The sequence below is a fragment of the Hevea brasiliensis genome, chromosome 15, assembly GCF_030052815.1.
Source record: "Hevea brasiliensis isolate MT/VB/25A 57/8 chromosome 15, ASM3005281v1, whole genome shotgun sequence".
NCBI classification, from domain to species: domain Eukaryota; kingdom Viridiplantae; phylum Streptophyta; class Magnoliopsida; order Malpighiales; family Euphorbiaceae; genus Hevea; species Hevea brasiliensis.
In genome coordinates this window covers 76,674,001-76,698,209 of record NC_079507.1, presented here as the reverse complement: position 1 = coordinate 76,698,209, position 24,209 = coordinate 76,674,001, and the positions used below count along the sequence as shown (strand labels likewise).

The 24,209-nt window shown below is 36.8% G+C and overlaps 3 protein-coding genes across 9 annotated transcripts; 1 reads left to right on the top strand and 2 right to left on the bottom strand.

Moving 5' to 3' along the window:
* The first annotated feature begins 307 nt into the window (after nucleotides 1-307).
* On the top strand, nucleotides 308-8,508 carry LOC110632993 (probable inactive DNA (cytosine-5)-methyltransferase DRM3). Of its 5 annotated transcripts, XM_058137254.1 has the most exons (13): nucleotides 308-441; nucleotides 774-874; nucleotides 977-1,002; nucleotides 1,084-1,212; nucleotides 1,608-1,704; nucleotides 2,650-2,696; nucleotides 2,926-3,018; nucleotides 3,594-3,690; nucleotides 4,537-4,649; nucleotides 5,049-5,151; nucleotides 5,504-5,583; nucleotides 6,421-7,778; nucleotides 8,310-8,508. In XM_058137254.1, exons 3-13 carry the CDS (start codon nucleotides 1,000-1,002, stop codon nucleotides 8,398-8,400), a joined length of 2,211 nt encoding a protein of 736 aa, XP_057993237.1. In that variant the 5' UTR covers nucleotides 308-441; nucleotides 774-874; nucleotides 977-999; the 3' UTR covers nucleotides 8,401-8,508. The 5 variants fall into 5 exon arrangements, with proteins under 5 accessions (XP_057993237.1, XP_057993236.1, XP_057993238.1 ...); XM_058137253.1 differs by having other exon boundaries at nucleotides 774-1,002; XM_058137255.1 differs by lacking the exon at nucleotides 774-874 and having other exon boundaries at nucleotides 318-441.
* Nucleotides 8,509-15,894: 7,386 nt separating this feature from the next.
* Nucleotides 15,895-18,389, bottom strand: LOC110633001 (uncharacterized). Of its 2 annotated transcripts, XM_021781427.2 has the most exons (4): nucleotides 18,092-18,389; nucleotides 17,955-17,999; nucleotides 16,662-16,758; nucleotides 15,895-15,974 (listed from the first exon to the last, which is right to left on the bottom strand). In XM_021781427.2, exons 1-4 carry the CDS (start codon nucleotides 18,143-18,145, stop codon nucleotides 15,895-15,897), a joined length of 276 nt encoding a protein of 91 aa, XP_021637119.2. In that variant the 5' UTR covers nucleotides 18,146-18,389. The 2 variants fall into 2 exon arrangements, 1 of the variants encoding a protein (XP_021637119.2); XR_002490756.2 differs by lacking the exons at nucleotides 15,895-15,974; nucleotides 16,662-16,758 and adding an exon at nucleotides 17,013-17,834.
* Nucleotides 18,390-18,840: 451 nt separating this feature from the next.
* LOC110633009 (polygalacturonase At1g48100) lies at nucleotides 18,841-23,857 on the bottom strand. 2 transcript variants are annotated; one of them, XM_058136453.1, is made up of 7 exons: nucleotides 23,723-23,857; nucleotides 20,830-21,300; nucleotides 20,584-20,751; nucleotides 20,453-20,497; nucleotides 20,159-20,366; nucleotides 20,001-20,082; nucleotides 18,841-19,579 (listed from the first exon to the last, which is right to left on the bottom strand). In XM_058136453.1, the coding sequence occupies exons 2-7, from the start codon at nucleotides 21,238-21,240 to the stop codon at nucleotides 19,078-19,080; spliced, it is 1,416 nt and encodes a 471-aa protein (XP_057992436.1). In that variant the 5' UTR covers nucleotides 21,241-21,300; nucleotides 23,723-23,857; the 3' UTR covers nucleotides 18,841-19,077. The 2 variants fall into 2 exon arrangements, with proteins under 2 accessions (XP_057992436.1, XP_057992435.1); XM_058136452.1 differs by lacking the exon at nucleotides 23,723-23,857 and having other exon boundaries at nucleotides 20,830-23,660.
* Nucleotides 23,858-24,209: the final 352 nt, after the last annotated feature.

Here is a 24,209-nt window from a genome sequence, read left to right as displayed (position 1 = left end):
TTGTAGTTAGTATTTTGATAGAAAGGCTCAGAAGTGATTTTATTTTTTCAAAAGAAGCCCGGAAATAAAATAAAATTAAAAGAAATTAAAAATTCTTGTTTTAATTTGACACGCGGACGACATGCATCTTCTGATAATATGATGTTAACACCTCTCTGCCATGCATCATCTGATAATATGTCTCAACACCTCATCGTAGACCACAGAAAGGTCAAAACTTGCAATTCACACACACTCTTACAATGTGCTTCACCTTTCTTCCATAAGTGTGGGTTAACCTACTGGAATCGCATGCGCCCAAGAGCATAGCTAACTCCGTGCCCGATATTTGCCTCTAACTCTTTTCATACTTTCACCTCTCTACCGCATCTTGCCTGCTGCCGGCTGTGGCAGTCTATGCGCTGCCCCTTTACTTTTCCCTGACCGTGAAGTCTCTGATTAGTACGTTGCTGAAATGACGCACATGCATTTGCATCATTTTTGCGAATTTTAGTTGTTTATAGACATTATGTTTGGTTAGGAAAATAAACTGAAAGAAAATTTTAATTCCGAGGTTCTATTAGCTTTATGGCTTTTATAAGAATGAGAGTCTAGCTCTTTCATCTTAGTGATCTTTCTTTTGCTTGCTTGATAATGTTTAATGTTACATTTGCTGCTTCTTTATTCCTTTTTTTTTTTAAATTCATCTATCTGTTAAGTCTTGGCATTATCAAAAGGGTCGCCCTCTGAACGGTTCCTCTACATAATTTCATCTTGGTATTCTGCGGTTTTAGATGGCTGTAGTTACATTTGCAACACAAGGCTTTTATGGGAAGAAATGATTTAGATGGTTGTTTTTAAGCTTGCAACAAAACACCCAGATCCGAGAGAAGAGGTTTCACCGATCTATTACTAAATTATGTTCATTTGAAAGATAATTTATCTTACAGGGACAGAGTATACAGCTCAGTTTACATGTTTTTTTTTGCTTTTGCAGCTTTGGAAGGTGTTCGTTTTGAAATGGTATGAACAATGAATTACTCTAAGCTTGAGGGATGGCCATTGTCACCTAATTCTTTTTTACTCATAATCCGTATTATACAGGGTAAAATTAAAAAAATGCTGAATGGTGAGAGTTCATCGAATCCTGATATCAATGAAACCATAGTGCCAAAGCCTGAGATGTTAGATCCCCAGTTGCAATCTGATGCCATGTACTCAAGGCAACTTGGGGTATGCTCTCTTTTCTATGACCTATTGAACTAAGTATTTATATATAATCACTGATTCTATTTCTAAATTCTTTTTGTTGGCCATTTAAATTCAAATCTTCTAGAGTTTTGCACAATGCTCAATGCTTTTTTTTTCCCTACCTAACTTTTATCAAGGTGTTGAAACTTTTTTTTATCGTTAATTCATTATCAATCACACTTAGCTGAACGTAAAACCTAACAGAAAAATTCCATACAAAAATTGGCACTTCTTGTTGAAATTAACTGAGCATTCCATTTAAGACGTCAAGCGTATTTGTTGGATGCTTTTGATGTTAGGAAGTTTGCTGATTACCTCTCTTGTGATAGTGTTCTTTTTTTATTTGGATGATGTCTTTTCTTTGTGAACTATTTTAGGACACTGTTGCAAGTTCATCTGGAAGCAATTTAAGATCATTTTTTACTGGGATGGGATTCTCACCTTCGCTTGTTGGCAAAGTAATTGAAGAAAATGGTATTTAATGCATGAATATATCCTTTTCTTTTAATTGTATTTGAAGTGGACATATTTGGATATGGTGAATAGTGTCGTACGTACCTATATGATACAATAAAATTGGTCTTAAATTGATTAAAAAGTATGTTTATTTTCCTAACAATTTTACAACATCAATTGATAATAGACTTACAAGACTTTTAATCATAATAATAATAATAATAATAATAATAATAATAAAAGTTTATAATCATAGTTATAATTTAATTAATAATGGGAAAATTAAGAGATAATAATAATAACAACTTAATTAATATTACGAAAATTAATAGTCATATTTATAAATTATATAAAATAAAGTTACCTTTTTATTGTCTACTATACTTAATTTTTTATAATAAAAAAGTTATAATAATTACAATTTAATTAATACTAAGAAAATTAAAAGTCATATTTATAAACTATATAAATTAATGACACATTAAAAATTAAATTAGTCACTCTTTTAGAAGATACAATATCTAATTAAAAATTTCTCTCAAACTTGTCAAATGATATTTTAATAATCAAGATATTAAAAGAAAATGAAAAACAATATACATAAATATCATTAAGGTAATTTTTATCCTATTATTTATTCTTTATGTTCATTTTCAATTTATATTTATTCTTCATATTGTTACACATATTATTCAAAATATTTTTACAAGATATTCTAAGTATATATTGAAAGAGCTATATATTCATATTTTTATTCAATTAAATAATAATATTAGAAATCATTAAAGTCGCACGTGGGCAAAGCCTAGTTGATTTAACAGAAAAAAAATCCACAATAACTGGAGCCATCAATTGTACAATTACGTCTCAAAATAACTTTTCATGTAGTTTTTATCACAATTGCATTAATCTTAGAACTTTTTCCTGGAATCTTGACTGGTTATTATCTTCTCTTATATATAGGTGAAGATAATGTTGACTTGTTATTGAAGATTCTAATGGAATGTTCTGTAAGTTATCATCAATTTTGTAGTAATCTTCTTTTTCCTCCCTTTCCTCTTCGTTTATGCTTCTCCTTTCATTTTTTGTTTCCTCTTCCTCTTCCTCTTCTGAGAAAGATTTTTTATGTTCCTCTTTCATTTGGAGACTGAAGTTGCTTTTTTAACTTCATCTGAGGAGATTTGGGCCTCAAAATAACTGTTATCTATTTTTTTTTTTTTTAATTGGGGTCCTCAAAAGTCGAGATCTCAGCCATCAGATTCTCCGGGTAGCTTGTTTGATGACAAGGACGCAAGCAGTCCTAAGTATTTCACGTTTGTTCAACCAAAAGAGGTAAGAAGCTGTGATATGTCCGTGCAAATCATGTGTTCTCCTGCTAAACTCAAAGGACATCTGATAAATATTTAAGGCCCAATGTGTAGGATCTGTCCGAATGTTATGAAGCTTCTTCCAATCTGCTTAATGTTTGTTATTCGTCAAGTCTGTCAGTGATCCTCCACCCATTTTCTCTGCACGTGTAAAGCTTTTTAACCTTCATGATATCTTTATTTCCAGCTGGTGCATTTTTTATTGGAATTCTTTTTCTGATTGGTCATTGTAGCAAGCATAGAATTTCCGATAAGCGGATATGTTTGCACATGCCAGGAACATGGCTTGGATAACAGTTCATTCTAAAAATGAGTTACAATCTTACCGAATCTCTTTTTGGCGATATGATCAGTCGCTTTGCTGTTTACAATTTTCATTATTTGTTGTTTACAAGAAGTCTGGTTTTCATTGCTGTAACTAATGGGTCACATTAATTTAATTTCCATTTAAGCCGGACGACTGTACGGTGCTGATTGCATATTATAGTCTAGAAGGACAGTTAATATTGCATTTGGTTTGGTTAAATCAATCTTTTGCAGGAGCCAGATGTTTTTGGAGTTGATGATGACAAAAGGGCATCCTTGCTAAGGATGAATTTCTCCGTTGAAGAAGTTGATTTTGCAATGGAAAAGCTCAGTATGCAAAAGCATCCACAAGCTGTCTTTTGTGGACAATATATATTTTTTAGGCAGCTTTTTGTACCTGCCAAATTTTAGAAAATGCTTTCGAGTTCTCTATTTTTCTAGATGTCCATGACTAAAAGCTGCTTTCAAACAATAAGTTGGCCATGTCACCTGATGGAAGGAATAGAATTAGTACTAAATTTCTGAAATTTATGTTCTTAAGGATGAAAAAACTCCAAAAAAAATTAGTGTAGGAACATCCAAATATTAGCGGCTGCTAAATGTGAAATTGAAGAGAAGACATCTCTGAAGCTGACATAGATGCCTAGTTATAATTAATAAATTTAGTTGCGGTTGATGCCTTTAGGTTGGAGATGTATTTGAAACAAAGAAACATCTTAGGCACTTGGAGAGTCATGCTTCATGAATGTTTTTTCTTCTGCATGAAACAAACTTGAATATAATTTTGCTGTTAGTGTTATGGTTGCTTTTTTGTTTTCCAATTTAGTAATAGTTAGCATGTTTTCTGCATTTATTAGTGAGTGACGAACAAAATTTTTTTCCTAGAATCTTTATGCACCAAAGCAACTGTAGACCTATCTGCTTGGAGCATATGGAGTGGATAATTTTGAGTTTTTAATTTTAATGTTTGCCTGACGCGTGATTGACTTTCCTGATGGAGTTTTTATTCCAAATGGAAAACAATTTTCTCGTTCCTTCTCTCTCTCTCTCTCTCTCTTCCTTTTTTGTTCTTTGATTTAATTAATTCTCGCTTTCAGAATGTCTATTCCAATTTGAGAACAAATTTGAATTGCTTTTATTCTGAAAGTTCTGTTGTTCTCATGCTGTTACATATCAGATGTGGATGCTTCAATTGATGAAATAGTAGACTTCATTATTGCTACCCAGGTAGCTGCAGATTTTAATGAGGAAACAAATGACAAGCTTGACAATGATGCAGAAATAAATGAGGTAGGTATTCAATGGCATTTTAGGATGTTAAGGACACGAATAACATATTTAATAACTTCACAAAAACCAATGGGACTTTACCATATGTGCTGCTTAATTTGAAATTATCACATGCATAGTGCTCCTTTTATTATTATTATTTTTTATGCTTGTGGTCTTTTCAATGATTTTCCAAGTAAAAGAATAGATGTAAGAGTATTTTCAAAAGCAACTTTTTGTCTAGTTTGGCATTCTTCTTTAATAATATTTCCTTTTCTATTAAAAAGAAATGTCAATTTTGGCAGTCAACTAATATGGCATATGCAGTTATACAATTGTCATGTTATCTCATATTTGTGTGTGTGTGTTTTCAATATTGTGAAAATGGCATCTAACAATGATTGACCTGCAAATTGCCAGGATTTTAGTAATGAAATTTTGTTTGGGACCATGGAGAAAACACTTCGTTTGCTTGAAATGGGTTTCTCTGAGAATGAGATTTCATTGGCAATTGAGAGATTTGGTGAGTACATAATGTTGTTCAATTACCAATTCTGCTCAACCTGTAAAGGCAAAATGTATGAGATGCATGTTTAAGTTATTAGCTTCGTTTATCTTGTCCTATTTCATTTTGAAGAAGTGATGGGTGTTCCAATCCTATAATTCTCTCACCTTTCTGTGTCTGGTCTAATAAAGTCACCTTGCTGAAAGTCATGCTCATGTTCTTAATTTTATCTTTTTACAGTGATATTCTTATTTAGTTTCATTCTTCAGAAGATTGTTGGTGCTATTGAGCAGGAATATATCAAGTTGTTCTTCTCACCAAGAATGGCCTCCCAGTTTAGTTTGTTGCTAAGGATTTATCTATCTTTCAGGTGCAGAAGTTCCAGTATTAGAGCTAGCTAACTCAATTTGTGCAGAACAAGTTGGTGAGAAGTACATCATAGAAGATAAGGTGTTAGTTTTCTTTCTTGATCATTGAATTTTCCAGCACACAAGCATTTTCAATTTTCTTGTTCTGCAGGCCATCTTCAGTTGTATGTTCAGTTTGAAAACTTGTCTCTGGAGGCATATCGCTCTCCTTGGCTCATAGGTGTAAATAACAAAACTCAAGTCAAATGCATGGAAGTGACCCACTACAAATTTTTATTAATTTTGCTTTATCTACTAAACATTATAAATGCTTTATCTATGGATATTAATTGGCTGTATTCTTCATGATGGTAATTAGGTACTTCTCACTGACGCCTAACATGTTATTTTACTTTATCTAAGAAAAATGCTAAATATCAAATTGATTGTAATATTTATGATCATCATTAAGCATTTCTCATTAATGTGACCCAATATATTGCTAATCTTATTAATTATATATGCTGTAAAGTGTCCTACAATAGCAGTAAAGGGCCAAATACATCTCTTGGAGCAAATTGGTTTTGCATGAGTTGACATTGAGAAGGTACATGCAACATCCTTGTCGATCTAAATTCAGTGGCTATGGACACTCATGGAACATGATTGTGAAGGCTATAGAAGACATCTCTTACATTTTTGATGCACTTCGTTAGGTTGATATTCAAGTACAAGTTAAAAAATTATTCTTTCAGTGCTGTTTCTTTCCTTGTACCCTACGATGTCATGTATGTATGATTTTCTCTTTCTCTGATTTTTTATGAGTGAAGACTCAGAGTCTGTTTGTTAATTGTTTGTGTATCTATTTGTTTTTTTGGGTACAAAGCAAGAATCGGTTGGTTTTTTACTTGAACTGAAGCTTTTTTCTAATCTTGTGCAGTATTCCTTAAAACGATCCAGAATGAATTGTTCACGCACTGCAAGTTATTGGGAAACTTTTAGTGTGGGAATGGAAAGTAATAAACTGAAAACTGAGGATTTTGACCGAGATGCTGTTGCACAGTCGAGCAATCTAAATCTAAATATGGAGGAAGTTCGCAGAGGAAAAAGGCCAAAGCAAGAGCATATTGAAGACTATCCTGACACTCAGTTGGGCCATATTGGCTTTGTGGACAATTATCCAAAACCAGAATTCGCTGATGAATCGAGCTCCTATTTTAAACCTACATGGGTGGAAGAGAAAGTTAATGCAGAAATTGCGGGATTCAGAATTCCCAGGGCCCCAAAATCTAATTCATGCAAGAGTGTTGATCGCATGGTAGCTAAACCTCCATATTTTTTCTATGGAAATGTTGCAACTGCATCTTTTGACACGTGGAGCAAAATATCTCGGTTTCTATATGCCATTGAGCCTGAATTTGTAGATACTCGGTTCTTCTCTGCATTGAGTAGGAAAGAAGGCTATGTGCACAATCTTCCAACCGAAAGAAGGTTTCATATCCTTCCAAAGCCACCAATGTCCATAGAAGATGCAATCCCACATACAAAGAAATGGTGGCCATCATGGGATATGAGGAAGCAATTGAGCTGCGTCAATTTTGAAACTAATGGAGTATCTCAGCTTTGTGATAGGCTTGGAAGAATACTTGCTGATTCCAGAGGTTTCGTTCCATCAGAAAGAAATAAAAGAGACATTCTTCATCATTGCCAGAAATTAAATCTTGTATGGGTAGGTCCGTACAAATTGGGGCCCATAGAGCCGGAATATTTGGAAATCATCCTAGGCTATCCATCGAATCACACTCAAGCTGCTGAGAGTAACTTAATTGAAAGGCTTCATTCTCTCAGATATAGCTTCCAGATAGACACTTTGGGGTATCATCTCTCTGTATTAAAGTCTATGTTCCCAGATGGAATAACAATGTTGTCAGTTTTTAGCGGAATAGGTGGGGCAGAAGTTGCTATACACCGGCTTGGAATCCATATGAAGGGTGTTGTCTCAGTAGAAACTAGTGAAACAAAGCGGGAGATGCTAAGAAGGTGGTGGCACAGTAGTGGACAAACCGGAGAATTAGAGCAAATAGAAGGCATTCAAAAGTTAACGAGTAACAGGATTGATAGACTTATTGACAAGTTTGGTGGACTTGACTTCATCATCTGTCAGAGCCCATGCAATAGCTCTTCAAGAAGTCCTAAAATGGACCCAGAAGGCGATGCACCATCAGATTTTGACTTCTCATTGTTTTGTGAGTTTGTTCGTGTTTTGCAGCGTGTAAGGAGTCTAATAGAAAGGAAGAGGTAACCGAGTTTTCTTTTTTTTTTTTTTTTTTTGTAATATCAACGATCTTCTTAAAACTAGGGTAAGATCTCAAAGTTTGCTTCCTTTACTTTTATAAATCAAACCTGTTCTTTGTTTATTTATTTATTTTTATTTAGGTAAATTAATAAATCATTGCACTAATAAATTTTGATTTCATATTTGTTTGAAGCATTAAGGCACAGTTCATCCTGGTAAGATAAAAGTGAAACAGATTCCACATCTCGGATTTATAATTTTCCTTGAAAACTCTGTACATAAGTGTAACTAATTTCATCCCCACAATGAAAAATATTTGAATCAATAATAATGTCTACAATCTGCTAATTTTTATTATTATCTTTAAATACACTAAGTTACTAAGATAAGAGAGGTGAGGAATATCAAATGAGGCCTTAATTTTCTTTTATTATTTATATTTACACTTGAAAAATAGTCTTCCAAACTAAAATTTTCTATTGGACTTCCATATCATTATTGTGCTGCACTAATGGCAGCAATGCTTTGTCCAGTACCAGTTTGTGGATTGCCAGCAACAGAAAAAATGGTTGTGGAAGACAGAATGGCCGGCTGTTACAGGGAGGAAATTCGTTGTTGATATAAGCTAGAAAATTGGTTGTTGCTGGTGAGGAAAGCTGACAAAGCTATTCGGAGGATCAGAAGCAACACCAAGGATTGCCTTCAGGCACGGAGTAAGGGGTGGGTCATCAGACCCATGAAATTTTAAAAATTTGTACAAATTTAATGATAATTTTTAAATTTTTTTTTTTATTCTTATATAATAAATTTTAATAAGTATGAAACCATTTAAGTGAGTAAATTTATTAGTAATTTTATATAAATTTTATTTTATAATTATAAAACAATTCTTATCATTAATTAATTAATTAATTCTCTTCAATTAACACTTAAATAAATAATTTATTAATAAATTATATATTTTAATTAAATCCCTCTAAACTAAAATTCTGACCCTCTCGGTCAAAGATTAAGAAGCGGCCTCGATAGGCAGTACATTAGTTACAAAATGAAATTGAGTCGTGGATTAGGCCTGAAAGAATCAGGTCAGGCCTTTAGAGGCCAAGTGATGAGCCACCCCGTTACAATTTTCAGTACGCAACGTTAATACTTTTATCGATACAATATCACAAAATCATTTGAAAAAGTAGGCATAAAGGGCTTGCGAAAACTGCTTCTTCTTCTTTGCTGCTGCTCGTTTGGTATCCTGTCTAAACTACCATCAAGATTTTTTTGCTCCAAATTATATCACTACTTAAGTCTTTTTAGTAGGATAAAAAAAATAATATCTTAAAATTTTTAAAATGAGTATGATTAATTAAATTTTTATTTAAATGGATCAATAAAAAAAAAACTAATAATTTAAATTTGTGGTAGAATTTTTTTATTTAATGTCAAATATAAGAAATGGTCACATTTAATTGATTCCCCTCTTGGTCCTTCATTGTTACAAAGAATATATTTGTTTATTGAGCATGGGAAAATAAATTATTGAATTACAAAGAACGAGAGGGACCAATTTTTTCTTTTTTAATTGCTTGAAAATAAGCAATCGGGGAGTGGAGAGACCAATTGGGGAATAGTGTAGAGATAGGTGTTGGTGAAACAAAAGGGCTGAAAGAATGTAAATTTCAAATCATTAGGAAAATGGAGAAAAAAAGAAAAGAAAATAAATATGATTTTTAATTTTTTTTTATTTAAATAGTAAATAGAAAAAATAAATAAAAAAATAAGGAAAATTAAATTTTTCAAATTTTTTTATTAATTTAAATATTTCTCTTTAATTTGAACTAAAATAAAAGAAAATGAGAGAATTAGACACTATCTATATTAAAATTACTTACATATCCTTAATGTTATATAAAAACAAAATTATAAATTTATAGTAATTAAATAATTTTATTAAAAGGAAAATTTATTCTTCCTTTATTTAAATAAAGTATCTAAATAATAATAAAAAATTTTATTTTTTTCTTCATATCTTCTTTTTTAATTTCCTTTACTTTGCTCAATTAAGGATGTAACAAAGGGTCAATGTCGAATTATTACAATTCAGACTGCAAATGGTATTCCAGTCTAGATCAAAGCTTTATCTACATTCCACTCCAACAAGGACAACTAATTTGTTTTTTTTTTCAGCTTTTTGCCCCTCCAAGCAGTACGAACTAAAATTGTAGGTTTTTTTTTTTTTTTGAGAATTAAAAATACAGTGCTTGGAAGACTTAAAAAAAAAAAAAAAATCCACCAACATCAAAACAAATTGAAGATGTTTATTTTCGCAGTTGGGCATTCAGTCATATTATGGCTAGAACTCAAGTTACAACCAGGCACCAGCCACACTGGATTGGTAGTATTGTAGGTGGGGCAGGTTGGAAGGACGACTCAGGTTCATCCACATGTTAGTCCACTTCACAGTTCACACGAGTAACATGTCCTTCACATTCTAGCAATGTTGAATGACAAGTGCTAGCTCAAATGACCAGCCTTTGTCGGACAGGAATGGAGTGGCTGCAATTATGCAGCGTTGGCGTTCATAAATGGAAGTACGTTGGGCCCTTTGTGTCACGAGGCCACTTCCTAGCTCGGACAATAGTCCCGTGTGATGCCTAGGCTTCCACCCAATCTAGACCAGCCTACTCGTATTCAAAGGTCTTTCCCCTTAAAAAGGATTTCCAATATCCTTATCGAGGGTCTTTCACGTAGCTAGCCCAATAACTGAGCATCGATATTCCTTGTAGCACGATGTTGCTCGTCATCGTGTACATCCACAAGCATCATTCGAAAGCAAGGCAACCAGCAACATTCGACCGTATGGCTGAACCCAAAGCCAATATAGAATATTTGTTCCCCTATACCGAGTAGCACTATTGGCCTGTATACCAAGCAGCATCGTCGGCCTTATATAGAAACTTCGGGCCTAGGAGAGATGCGCACTACAAGCCCCTCGGCCTTGTAGTGTCCATGAAGCTCCTTTTTCATGGAGACACCGAGCTCTTATCCCTTGAGAGCCCGATGCCCGCTGCCTAGTACAATGAGTAAGTAGGGAGCTCACTTAGAGTCACGCCCTTGCGCCAGTGACCCCGGGGATGGTGGAGAGCTTGACACCAAATTCAGCAACTAGCTGGGCTCGACCGTGCTCACCAGTGGCCAACTAGTCACACCCCCCTAAAGAGCATTAGGAACATAGTGACTTCTAGCAGGAGGAGACATCAGTATGTCTCAGCCATCACACCACCCTGGACTTTTCCATATTTATAAAAGTGTCCGCAAAACTTCTCATTCTCATCAATCGTGCCCTTAAACCATCTCATAGGCATAGGCTTGGCTGGGTTGGCCAATCCTCGAGGGATAACGGGCTGTCCCCCTCACATTCTCCCCCACTTAGACAATCGATGTCCTCATCGATTTGCCCCGAACACCTCCTATTGAACAATGCTCTCCTAAACATCTTGTGCCTCTTCATGTTATTCATCATGTTGAACAAAGCTCTCCCGAATGTGCCTCTTCATGTTATTCATCATGTTGAACAAAGCTCTCTTCATGTTATTCATCATGTTGAACAAAGCTCTCCCGAATGTGCCTCTTCATGTTATTCATCATGTTGAACAAAGCTCTCCCCAAACATCTTATGCCTTTTCAAATCTTTCATCATGTCTGGTGCTCACATATTGATCTCCGAATTCCCTTATGTATCTTCATGGGAACTTGTGTATGTTTTCATACCCCTTTTCGCATCATCCTCATACTAGGATTATGGCATGGTTGCCCCACTCGATCAATGATAAAAGTGCCATATTCTTCCTTGTGACATTCTCCCCCGCTTAAACAGTCGATGACCCTATCGACTACCGTTGTTGTTGCCTTGGCATTGCATTCTAGTGTGTTCTCATTTTGATGGATCTATTCAATCATCTGCATACTCCCCCACTTAATTCTTCATGTCTCCTTTTGGGATGCTTCCTCCGATGCTTCATTTCTCCGTATTGTGATTACCATGCCTCTGCAGGAATATCCTCGGCCTTCGCTATGTTATGCTCGTGGCTTTGCCTTATAGTTGCACTATCATAAGTACCTCGCAAAATAATCACAATACAAGACAATAGCGTTATACATGAACTCAAGCATAAGGAAGTAATAGTATTCCATTTCGGAGCTATGCTATAATATTATGGTTGCCAATAAGGAACAACATAATCATCATGTAAATGAATACCGAAACTGACACATTACCGATTTCGTGTATTGCCACGTTCCTCTCGGGAACTCACATTATGCTCATGGACTCATTGCTCAAGTTATGCTTGCCCTCATTTCTACTGCACACCCATTGTTTGTATGTCCATCTCTTGATGCTACCGCTTATCGACGATAAGCAATTCTCGGCTATCGATTGCTTTCGCTCGCTTCGTTCTCTTCTTGTTTGGTCTTAATTTATCTTGTGCACCATAAGGTGAGTTTGGCATTCATGTTCTCTTGAGGTCTCCACCTTTTGCTACTTCATAACGTCCACTTGGAATGTGGTTGACACCTCGACGGGATACTATATTGCTCATGATTGTACTCTCCACCTGCAAAATTTCCACAAAATTGCCTCGAGGGACTTCTCTTATCCCACATGCTTCTCATTTTAGTTTCCTTAGTGAAAAAAAAAACATATACACGACTGCCATAGTCATCAAGCTCATCTCGTTATCGTAATCTAAATGCTTGGCCATCACAATTGCTTAGATTTCCCATAGATGTCTAGAACTCTATTTGACACCACTATCGTCACAATTGTGATCCCAAGATCATTCGTTTGCCCATAACTCAATGTCACTTGACAAGTGTTTCATCATCTCTATGTATTCTCACTTCATAGGTATTCAAGGTGGCCTCAAGCTCTATTGGCACACCCAATTCATCGGGGAGTCATTACCCTCTCCTCAAAAGACTATATCTAATGAGGCGTGCAGCCCTCCCACACGTGGTATCACCACTTTTATCACAATGTGGCTCTGAACAGCACCATCTAGCATTTTAACATTATTTTGGCAAGCTTTTCTCGTGTAAGCTGCCACCATCAGCATTATGACCTAGTTACCAGTACTAGGTATCCGAAACTTTGAGATTTGTATGAATGTTCAGGCTACCGTTTGCCAACGCAACTTTATAGTGATTGCACGCACAATTGGGCCTCCGCCCTTTCTCATGTTACCACTAGCCAACTCGTTACCCTCGAAATTAGACCTTGGGTTTTATACCCTTTCTAGGCTTATCGTAAGCCAATTTAATTTCTACGCAACATGATTTGGGATCCACCTGTCCCTTTTCCGAATTTATCTCGTAGCTGATTTTACTTCAGCCGCTCTTAGCATCTATCGCCTTGTAATTTATCGAATCCACACATAAGCTGAACTTGCCATCAATGGCATGCAACGACCGTCCCGTCTCAAGTTACACTCTCGCAACAGTTTCACTTTCTATGTTATCCATAGAATAGCAACATTCTTATTTCAAGGGACTCAATGCATTTCTCATCCTTCATTTGAAGCTTATAGCAACCAACAGCAAGGGGCATTCTCCAGGGAGAAAACAACCGTCTCCCTACCGATTAGGGTATTTCAACCCATCATTCCGAAGGTTCTCACCACAGTTAAGCTATCTCAAATTTTCCATCTCTTTACCCACACAAAATATGTTAAGGTATTTTGAAGGCTTTCATAGCCAATAAGTAGTTCCCAAAATTCTGGCTCTTAACACAATTAGGGTAAGACACCATCTCAATGAGATACGCCAACAATTTTGCAACTCTTGGGGATAGCACACCCCATGTGTTGAAAGATTTCCACAGTCTATTAACAATTCGCAGTCATCTTATCAATCCTTGGGGCTTACTCGTCCCCACACATCTCGAAGACTTTCACAGTCTTTTAAGCAATCCCGAGTATTATATCTCATCACCCGACAAGGGTTATTCACCATCTCAATGGCTCTAGGGCTACCATTTGCCCCATATTTTCTAATGTTTTCCCAATATCGATTGTCTCATTTTTGTCCGACCAAAGTCTCAAATGAAGTTACTCGCTCAGCAAATATCATTTGCCCATTTCGTGCCATGTTCGGCCCACGTTAGCATCCTTTGTATTGATGATCCCCAATTGGTGTACTGCACTCGCATACCACCTCTTAAGGACTCAACAACATCAAGAATACTCATTTGCTCAACATATCACTTATACGTTGTGCATGCCACAATATGTTTCTAACAAGGACATCATGCCCTTCCCCCATCTCGGGGTTGTATACTCCGCTCACCCTTTCTCAAGGTGAACACACGGTTAGCTTTCATCGCTTTGTTTAACAACCAACGCATTCCATCGTTTCTCATTATTTTCATATCTCGTGTGCATCACACAACCGAAGGTTTCTCAAGGAAGGTATGGATTATTATCCATCACGAGCACTGACCTTGCTCTGATACCAACTGTCACGGGGCCACTTCCTAGCTCGGACAGTAGTCCCGTGCGGCGCCTAGACTTCCACCCAATCTAGGCCAGCCTACTCGTATTCAAGGGTCTTTTCCCTTAAAGAGGATTTCCAATATCCTTATCGAGGGTCTTTCACGTAGCTAGCCCAGTAACTGAGCATCGATATTTCTTGTAGCACGATGTTGCCCGTCATCGTGTACATCCACAAGCATCATCCGAAAGCAAGGCAACCAGCAACATTCGACCGTATGGCTGAACCCAAAGCCAATATAGAATATTTGTTCCCCTATACCGAGTAGCACCATTGGCCCGTATACCGAGCAGCATCGTCGGCCTTATATAGAAATCTCGGGCCTAGGAGAGACGCGCACTACAAGCCCCTCGGCCTTGTAGTGTCCATGAAGCTCCTTCTTCATGGAGACACCGAGCTCCTATCCCTCGAGCCCGATGCCCGCCGCCTAGTACAATGAGTATGTAGGGAGCTCACTTAGAGTCACGCTCTTGCGCCAGTGACCCTGGGGATGGTGGAGAGCTTGACACCAAATTCGGCAACTAGCTGGGCCCGACCGTGCTCACCAGTGGCCAACTAGTCACACCCCCCTAAAGAGCATTAGGAACATAGTGACCTCTGGCAGGAGGAGACATCAATATGTCTCAGCCATCACACCCCCCTGGACTTTTCCATATTTATAAAAGTGTCTGCAAAACTTCTCATTCTCATCAATCGTGCCCTGACACCATCTCATAGGCCTACGGCTTGGCTGGGTTGGCCAATCCTCGAGGGATAACGAGCTGTCCCCCTTACACTTTGTCTTCGATTGCAAGGATGTGGCCCAAGCGGGCATGGCATATGAAAACACATTTCGCCCTATCCCTTAAAGCATTGGGATGTAACTTCTTAATTTTTTAAAAGGAGTAAATTCTTTGAAGAACAACAAAAAATACCAACCTCCATAGACCAAATTTCTACTGTTCTCTCGCACAGGAAATACAGACGCATACGCACCTTCCTTAAGCCTGATCCTAAAAGCATACAAGCCAAACAAGGATAATTGACCACCATTAAAAAACCCATGCAGAGAATATTCATGCCTTGATCAGAGAGCACTATTATTTTGTACCGCAAACCTAAGGAGACCTTATCAACAGGGTTTTCAAATTTGCTTAAAACCCCAGTTGTAGTTTTCAAGATAATGCTAACATCGCGTTGTACAACAAAAAAGCATATCTATAAAATCATCTCTTGCATCAAACCATCCAGAAAAGAAAATTGGGGAAATTGGTCTCCCTTCAGCATTAAATTTCAAAATCACTTTCTCGTATATCAGCAAGACCTAATGAGCAATTCACTAGGCTACCCTTCACTCTGTTATCATGCACCATTACTCGTCACTGTTTATGATATTGAAGAAACCAACATACAACAAGCTAGCATGATAAATCCCGAATGAAATTTCGTTCAGCATATGAAGCTTGAACACTTACCACATGATAGTCATAAGCAAACCATGATAACAGTATGGAAGTCTCATTCTTTATTAATATGTTTGTCTAAATATTTCATCTTGTAAACCAACTTCAGTCATTGATCAAGAATTCTAAATATAAATCACGTGCTCTTAGTGAATTTACGACCAGACATCTTTTCATACTCATATAAAATGTGATTGATAAGCCCTCTTGCAGCGTTGCAAACCCAGAAGAAATCAAGCTAAGCTCTACAGTGATGTTGCTATCAGAGAAACAAAATAGCAAAATTGCATGTGAGAATGCATGTATAAGCATCCTCTTCTCCAGCCTGTGCACTGTAGATGCCTAGGATGAAGTAACCCTTCCTAAAACATATGTTATTTTTATGGCTTAAATTTTAGATATGTTTTTTATGGATCCGAATTGTGACCCGATCCGAAAATTGAGCGCTACAACTCAATTGGGATAAAAAGTGAGATCTGTGCTGACGGTGGCTCAGGCCCAAAAACCACCACTGATCTCTTTGGGGGTGAAAGGGCAACGCCCCACTGTATGGACCAGTATAAATATTGTAATATTCTACCATTTGCGGCAGAATTATAAGATATTCGAAAAACACACTGGGATTAAAATTTGAGAATTCTGAGTGATTATATCTTGCTTTTTTCATCATAGTGAAACTTTTTTCTCTTATCTTGCCCGCGGATGTAGACTTTACGATTGAACCATGTTAAATCCTATGTTATTTTTCTTCTCTTTTTATACTGTGTGATTGTGCGATTTATGTGTGTACTTTAGATTTACGTGCTTGTTATAACAACATGAATAAAGACATGGTAGACACAAGGTGGAATTATACTTGTTCATCTAAAGACATGGTAGACACAAGGTGGAATTAAACTTATTCATCCTTCAACGTCTGAATTTTCGGTGGATCTGTCTTATGCATGGTCTTTTTAAACTGCTGTCTAACCACATCAAGGAGGAGCTGTGTGTTATGTTGCTGCTCGGTAAACAAAGGACTGACTTCCCAAATCCAACTCGATATAAATAATTGATGCAGACAGTTAAACAGAAACCAGACTTTAATAATCCTTTAAGCAAATACCTACCTTTTGATCAAGCTAAACAACATTGGTAGATTGAGTTTTGGCAGTTAAATGTTATAATGTTTAATCTAAGGTTTAAAATATGATACAATTATTAGAATTATTGTGAATTGACTAAAAATTGACCCTGTATCTGTTGAATGACGTGTTCCCAAAACAAGAAATGATCAATTCCTTTAGTCAAAATATTGTGACACTTAATCTTTGAATACCCCAAGCCCAAGCATTTAATCCAGGAGTACAGGATCCAGGATCCAGAATCCAGCACTATGAAAATAGTATCAGACATAATAGCAAATTCGGGACAAACATTGGCTGTTGGTGGTCATTCTCATCCTCATTCTACTCCTTCCTTTTTCATATTTTAAACTTTGAGATCTACACTTCCTCTGCTACAAAAAGTACAATTCTCCAGAGAGCATTGGGAAAAGAGGTTTGTATTTATGTTTGTCATCACACTTCAAAATGAAAAGAGTTCCACTATTGGTTCTCGAACAATCCGTACCAATGGCCATAATGATTTCTCAGTAGTTATAATGCAACAGATGATCAATGAGCTGATGAGAAAATATAAGCTGGCAACCCCGGGCACTTGATAGTTGATAAAGTCATTGACTAGCTAGGGCCCAACTTATCCCTTACTTACCCCAACTACCTTCACTACCAAAACCTTCTATCTCCATACATTTTTTTTTCCTCAAAAAGCAGTGAAAAGCTAAAACTCGATCGCTAACCTTGGAAAAGCACAAACCCAGACACAAAAAAAGACCAACAATGTAGTTGAAATTGAAAAATAAAATAAGAACTTTTTCTTCCCTTGAAAAGGGGGGAAAAGAAAAGCACAGCTAAAGTTTTGCACTTTAATACAGTTTAAGCAAATTTCCGTGGCCATCTCATCCCTAACTATATCACCGCAATCCTTATATCACCCAAGGCACCAAACTAAGTAGGCAAATGAACTCAAGATTATCTGACGAAAATGATAAAATTATGAGAATCAATATTCAATTATAAATGCATAGACAAAGCCAATTACTTGATAAAATGTCAAAAAATTGATGATAAAAAAAGGGGGAAATGATTGTTTTACCCGATGACCAATATATTTAGCCCTTCGAAGGCACTCAAGGTAAAGCTGCAATAGAAAGCCCAATATTAATGAAGCTACGTTGTGAAATTAAACCAAAAAGGGGGGAAAAAGGCAAAATGAAGAGAATGATAAATAACTCTAATGGCATCATTGGCGAGTTCAGAAGGCAACGTGGTTTGAAGAGACGGCATCGTTAGGTAATTTCTTCCAAACAGCAACAATTAATACAGGAAAGATACCAAAGATTAAAACTTTGTAACGGATTGATTGCCGAGAAGCAGATCGAACCTCGACTGACTTTGTTCGGGTCGGAGAGCCAAAACGCGAGATTCAAGAAAGACTTTCGTCACTTCTCAGAATCAGAGAGAAATATCTTTCTAATTTTTTTTTTTTAATTCACTCGATTTCTTTTGAGTTCAGATTTAAAACCTTACCTTTTGAAATATTCAATTACTATCGAATTAAAAATTATCATTATTTTTTTTATAAAATTATAACATTATTTATTTATAATTTATAAAATATAAATATTTAACAGGATGAATGTATTTAATAAAACTAAAAAATTTTCTTTTCTATAAATTAAAGTTTAAAATTTTATACACGCTACATTGATGTTTTAAAAAAATGCTCAAGGTGATAAATCTCCGTACTTAGTATTACAATGAGGGTGAAAGCATGCGGTTGAATCCCACTTATGACACAAATACCCAACTGCATGGCTTCCAAATGAATGGCATATGGCAAGTTCCAACTTTCAATTGCGTGAATTTTTTTTTTTTTTTTTTTAACTATATAGATTTGTTTGTGGTTATGCTATTGTTATTTGCTGATGAATACATATACGTTGCTCGTAGAGAAAATCACAGCCACAGATGAAAGCATGTAAAATAAATCAAATGAAACCACTACAATCTTTAATAATCATACAGGTAAAAATCCAACAAAAAAAAAATAATAATAAGACTCATCTTCTACTACAATCTCATCACACAATAAGGGGAAATACCCTAACAGGGATGGAGCCTAAATAGTAATCAAGACCCATGAAAGAGAATGGCTCTATACAGTATCCTATAGTAATGAAATCATAATTAATCACGAGTACTCGTAGTATAGTTTTTTAGCAACCATAGGAGGCGACCTCTCCCTCACTCTCAGGCTCTCCATCTCTCAGGCAATTTAGAGGAGGTATAGTGACTGTTTCTTCTGTCCCATAGGCATTCCAACAGAATGGATCATCTACCAATTCTCCTTCTTCAGGGAGAAGCTCAACTTCTGACAGGGTTATTTTGGTGCAAGGGACAGTGTCACTGCAGGCAAAGTGAATTGGTGGGGTTCGCACATCATAAGTGCCCTTAATGTTCCTGTATGATATATCTGTCACATACACTGCTGAGGTCTGATTTCGACATCCCTTTGACATGCAGTAGTATTGGTCTATGATCATGCAGTTTCTAACATTCTCCATTTGGATGTCCTGGAAGGATATGCCTGAAACAGATCCCGTCCCACCTTGCCATGTCTTGATCCTCACACCATTGTCTGAATCTCTTATAATTGCATTTCTAACTGTTATGTTGGAGACACATGCCTGGGAATTATGTACTCCTAGGCTTCCAATGCTGCAGAAAATACAGAAACCAAGCAACATTAGGAACAATAATAATTAATCTACTTAACCCATCTTATTCATTAATTTTCTTTTTTTGTTTTTTTTTAGAAAAAAAAAAAAAGAAGAAGCTATAGAAGAAGAAATGCTAAATACGTAATTATACCTTGAGAGACGCTGTTAGACTCATCCTAGATTGCTACTATAATTCATTCTTCCTAGAATATGCTTCTAATAGCACCCAAAGCCTCAATAGAAAAGAAAAGGGAAGGCAGAAAGTAGCTTGGCATAGCCAAACCAACATTAAGATTTTTTTTTTTTTTTTTTTTGGTTGAACTGAAGTGGACTTCATTACATAAAGCCATGACAGGCATCAAAATACAATAGTTGAATTAAGAGAGAATATGAAATTCAGTTAAAAAGAGTCATTATACCTAATCCCGTGACTAGGGCCGCAGGTGACAGCCTCGATATCAACATTTGAGGACCCAGTTCCAATTGATATGCAATCATCACCTGCAGAAGCCAAAGTTGCACTATTAGAAAAGATAATTGAAAAATCGAGTATAAAAGATAGATTATTTTGTTCTACCATTGCTAATCAAAGAGTTGTATATTCCAACAGTCTTTGTATTTTCGATGTGGATCCCATCAGTGTTGGGGCTGAGTTTAGGAGAAGATATGTACAGCTGTTGTATTAGAACGCCTTGGCAGCCATCGAATTTCATGTGGAATTGAGGACTGTTTTGAATCCTTAAGTTGCTTATTACTAGATTGGAGCTCATGAAGAACCGAATCAACTGAATAAAAAGGAAACAAAGCTGTCATTATTTAAAAATATATGTATTAGTTGATCATCAATTGTGCTTGGACAATTGTCACTTACCGCAGGGCTGTCACATGGTCCTTTCGATGCCTTTCCGTTAGAACTCTGCTGAAATTACATTTGCTTAGCATTTATAGGACAATGGAGAAAATACAATTAATGTAAAGCAGGGTGGAATAAAGTGAAATTACCCGGTGAGGTTTGCAGGGGAGATCCCACCACTTCTCTCCATTGCCTTCAATAGTTCCTTTTCCGGTGAGAGTCATATCATCGAGTCGATAAAACACAAGCCATTGCTTTCTGCTATCTTTTTCCGGCCAGGAATCTGGTCCATCCGGTGGCATTAGGAGCCCATCCACCTTTTTTCACAAACGGAAATTACAAATTTCAGACTCAACTTGAAAAAAAAAATTGAGATTTATTTATTGAATATTTACCTGAAACACAAGTCCTGGCTTGCAAGGCCCTGAGAAAATGGTTGAAGTGATCATGAAAACATAACCTGAAGGAGCCAAAACAACTCCTGATTCAACTTCACAGGCTGCCTTCCATGCTGCCACAAATGCGTTAGTGTCATCAGCGGAACCATCTCCAACTGCCCCATAAGATTTCACGTCGAAAATGCGATCTGAAGTGGATGGATCTGAGGGAATTGGAGGAGTATTAACCGGGGAGGAAGGAACAGAGGGGTGTTGAGGATCAGGGGATGGAGAAACGGGGGACCCTGGTTTTTTGGAGGACTTATTTTTGGTCTTGTGATGATGGTATCTTCCTTGTACGTTGCTTGAATTCTGAAGGAGAAAAATCACTATAATCGAAATGACTACCAACCCGCGAACAAGCTCCATAAGAAGGAAAGAATTGAACTTGGAAGGACAGTAGTGTAGGCAATCTTCAATACTATAAATCTAAGGAACAAAAAGCAAGGATATGTTAATGTGCGAGCAGCAACCACAAGTAATTCCCCTGAAGCATAACCACAAAACAATTTGAACTTTAGGAATGTTGGTGTTGCATGCCAAATTTAATGGAGGAGAACCAACAGGATCGAGAAAGAAAAAATGTAATAGGATGGCTAAGGACCATTATGAAGCAGAGGCTTTATTTTATAATGTAATAAAGAAACTGTACTTATGCACAAGGTTGACACGTGTCATGTTTGCATTGACTGAAACATCGTTGTCTCTAAGAAGAAGGGTTGAATAGGCTAAGGGAGGTTGGCATCGCTTGGCAAATTTGGCACTGGCAGTGTTTTTGGGTCTTGGGGTGAAATGCATGTGTTGGTCTCCGGCAGTTTATTTCTCTTACAATATTTGCTGTGCATTAGTTTCTGCTTCTATGTGATTTGGTCCATTTTTTATTTAATTGTTTATTTTTCTGGATTGTATGGTGTTTGTTTTATTATGTTGCCTGGCAAGGTTAAGGTGGAAGTAGGGCTAGGAAGGAATTTCTTCTGCAACAGTACTAGCTTGTGAACTGCTTTGAGACTCAACTGCTTTTTTGGTTAAAAAGCGAACTTTCTCCGAAAGGGTCTTTTTCTCCTTAAGGTTAGGCCTCGTTTCTCTGCTGCATCCGTTGGCTTCCCCTGTCCATCCGGGCAGGAGTGGCCTTTCCACCTTACCAGAGTGCGGATTTTTCCTTCCTTCGGGTGGGACTATACATATGAGTTTCTTTTGTTTTGGTGGCAGACCAGCAGTACAAGTGAAGGATTTCAGTTTGTTTGCATCTCAGTTTCAAGCACCACCTAGAGATTTAGATCTATGGCGTAGGGTTGAAGATCTGTGTTGGGTTGAAGGCTTCTGCTTCCTAGTGTGTTGGATTGCCTTGCATGGGTTGTTTTTCTCAAGATTGACACATTTCTTTTATGGTATGATAATTTTTGGAGACGAAACTGACGTCTTCAGTAGATATCCGATTCCTTAAATGGCCAGGAGGGTTGAGCGCTGCCTATCGCCTGGAGATCTCCTGTTTAGCTATGTTTTCAGCGTGTAGTTTGGCCTGGGTTGTGATTTGTTTTGTGTAGGGTTGGCTTGTTTCGGGTGTTCTCTCTTCTTCTCGTTTGCTTTGGCCTTTCTTTTATGCGATTCTGGTTTGCTTGTCATCCATGTCACCGTCTAGCTCGTTCAACTTGGTGGCGCCGTTTCCTCTACAGGCGGTCCGAGGATTATAGGTTGGAGCCTCTAACTTTAGTTCTCTCTGCTTGAGCCATGGGCCTGTCTTGCTGGAGCTAAATGGTTTAGAACAAGGCCTTCCCATGCACTTTGTAATTGAGCCTTGAACCCATTTTTGTATTTCCCATTTCAGTCCATTAATGAATTTCTTATCTTCGATAAATAAATAAATAAATAATAAACAAGAACTACTTTGAGACATGCTTCTCTAGAAGAGAGTGCCAAAATCAGACGCATTCCTTGCTTCAGGATAGAGCTTCCAAAAACCACGTATTGACGATTGCTTGATCCAAATAAGCGTATTTAATTTGTAGGAGAAGAATATGTTATGAACAGATAAAGACATAATTAAACTGTTTTATTGAAATGATGGGAGTTGCATGTCTACTAGTGCTCACATAGGCATCAAGCTAATAATAGAATCCTTAAAAAAATGGTTTCATTTACTTGTCCACCTTGACAGTTTCAAATAATTCGACAAAAAAAAAAAAACTATAATTTAGAATTGACATTATAATTAAGAACACAAATTTCATGATTGAATCCATAAATTAAACCATCCTATTTGTACGTATTGTTGTGAGTTGAAACAAATCCATGAGAAGAAGGGTCATTGGCAAAGAAAGAAGTTATAGCAATTTCCATGTTAGAGAGAACCCTTAAACTGCCTTTTTTCGTACAGAGTTCATCAAATTGGGTATCAAGATTTTCCCATCCTTATCACACTATCAATTAAAGAAACATCTATTGTTTTCTCTCTCTCTCACTCTCTCTCTCTCAAACGTTAGAATAAAGCAGCAAATGTTTTTTACTAGGATGGAATTCTACAGAAATTAATGTGCTGCTACACATCGTCAATTTGCAATGCACTTGAGCTGCTTGTCCTTTTATCAACTCATGAAAAGGGAGAGGATAAAGATTTAATGTACATAAAATAAATGATAATAAGAGTTGTGGCAATCCAAATCTAGTGATGTAAATGTAGAGTCTCTCGTGACTCTTGTTGTTGTTTAGCCTAATTTGTGGCCATACAATGCAAATAGAAAGCATGCAGTAGGTCCACGACAATGGAATTAAAGCATTCACGAGTTGCCCAAATCCTATGGTCCAATAAGTAAGCCGCAAGGGAAAGAAAAATAGTAGTGCATTACTAATTTACCTGATTCTGGATCAGAAAATTTGAACTTGTGTACAATCAAGCAAGCATTCGAATCATTGAACGAAATCACTACTGTATTTATAAGAGTGTTTTAGAGTGGTGAGTTTTGGGTGTTAGCAAAATGGAAGGCCATAAATAAGGGATAGCATATTAGCATTTGTTGGTGAAAATGGCAGGGAATGTGTTTGTCTTAATCTGTCACGTGTGCACTCTCACGGGTGGGTTAAGCGGCTCAAAAAGTCAGGCTTTACGTAACGCAAGTAAAGTCGGATTTGGAAAGCGCACGCGCCGCACGCTCTATATTATTGGTTGGGTGGTTCAGAATGGCATGCGCCTGGCTATTCAAATTACTGATAGCTAGCTCATGGTTCAAATCAAGTTCTAACGCAAAAGAATAACATGTAATCTGATTATCTTTTACGAAAGGAGGGGAAGACGCGTGTCGGGTAAGAATTCACGGGTTGGTGTTTTATGGGTGTCACGGGTG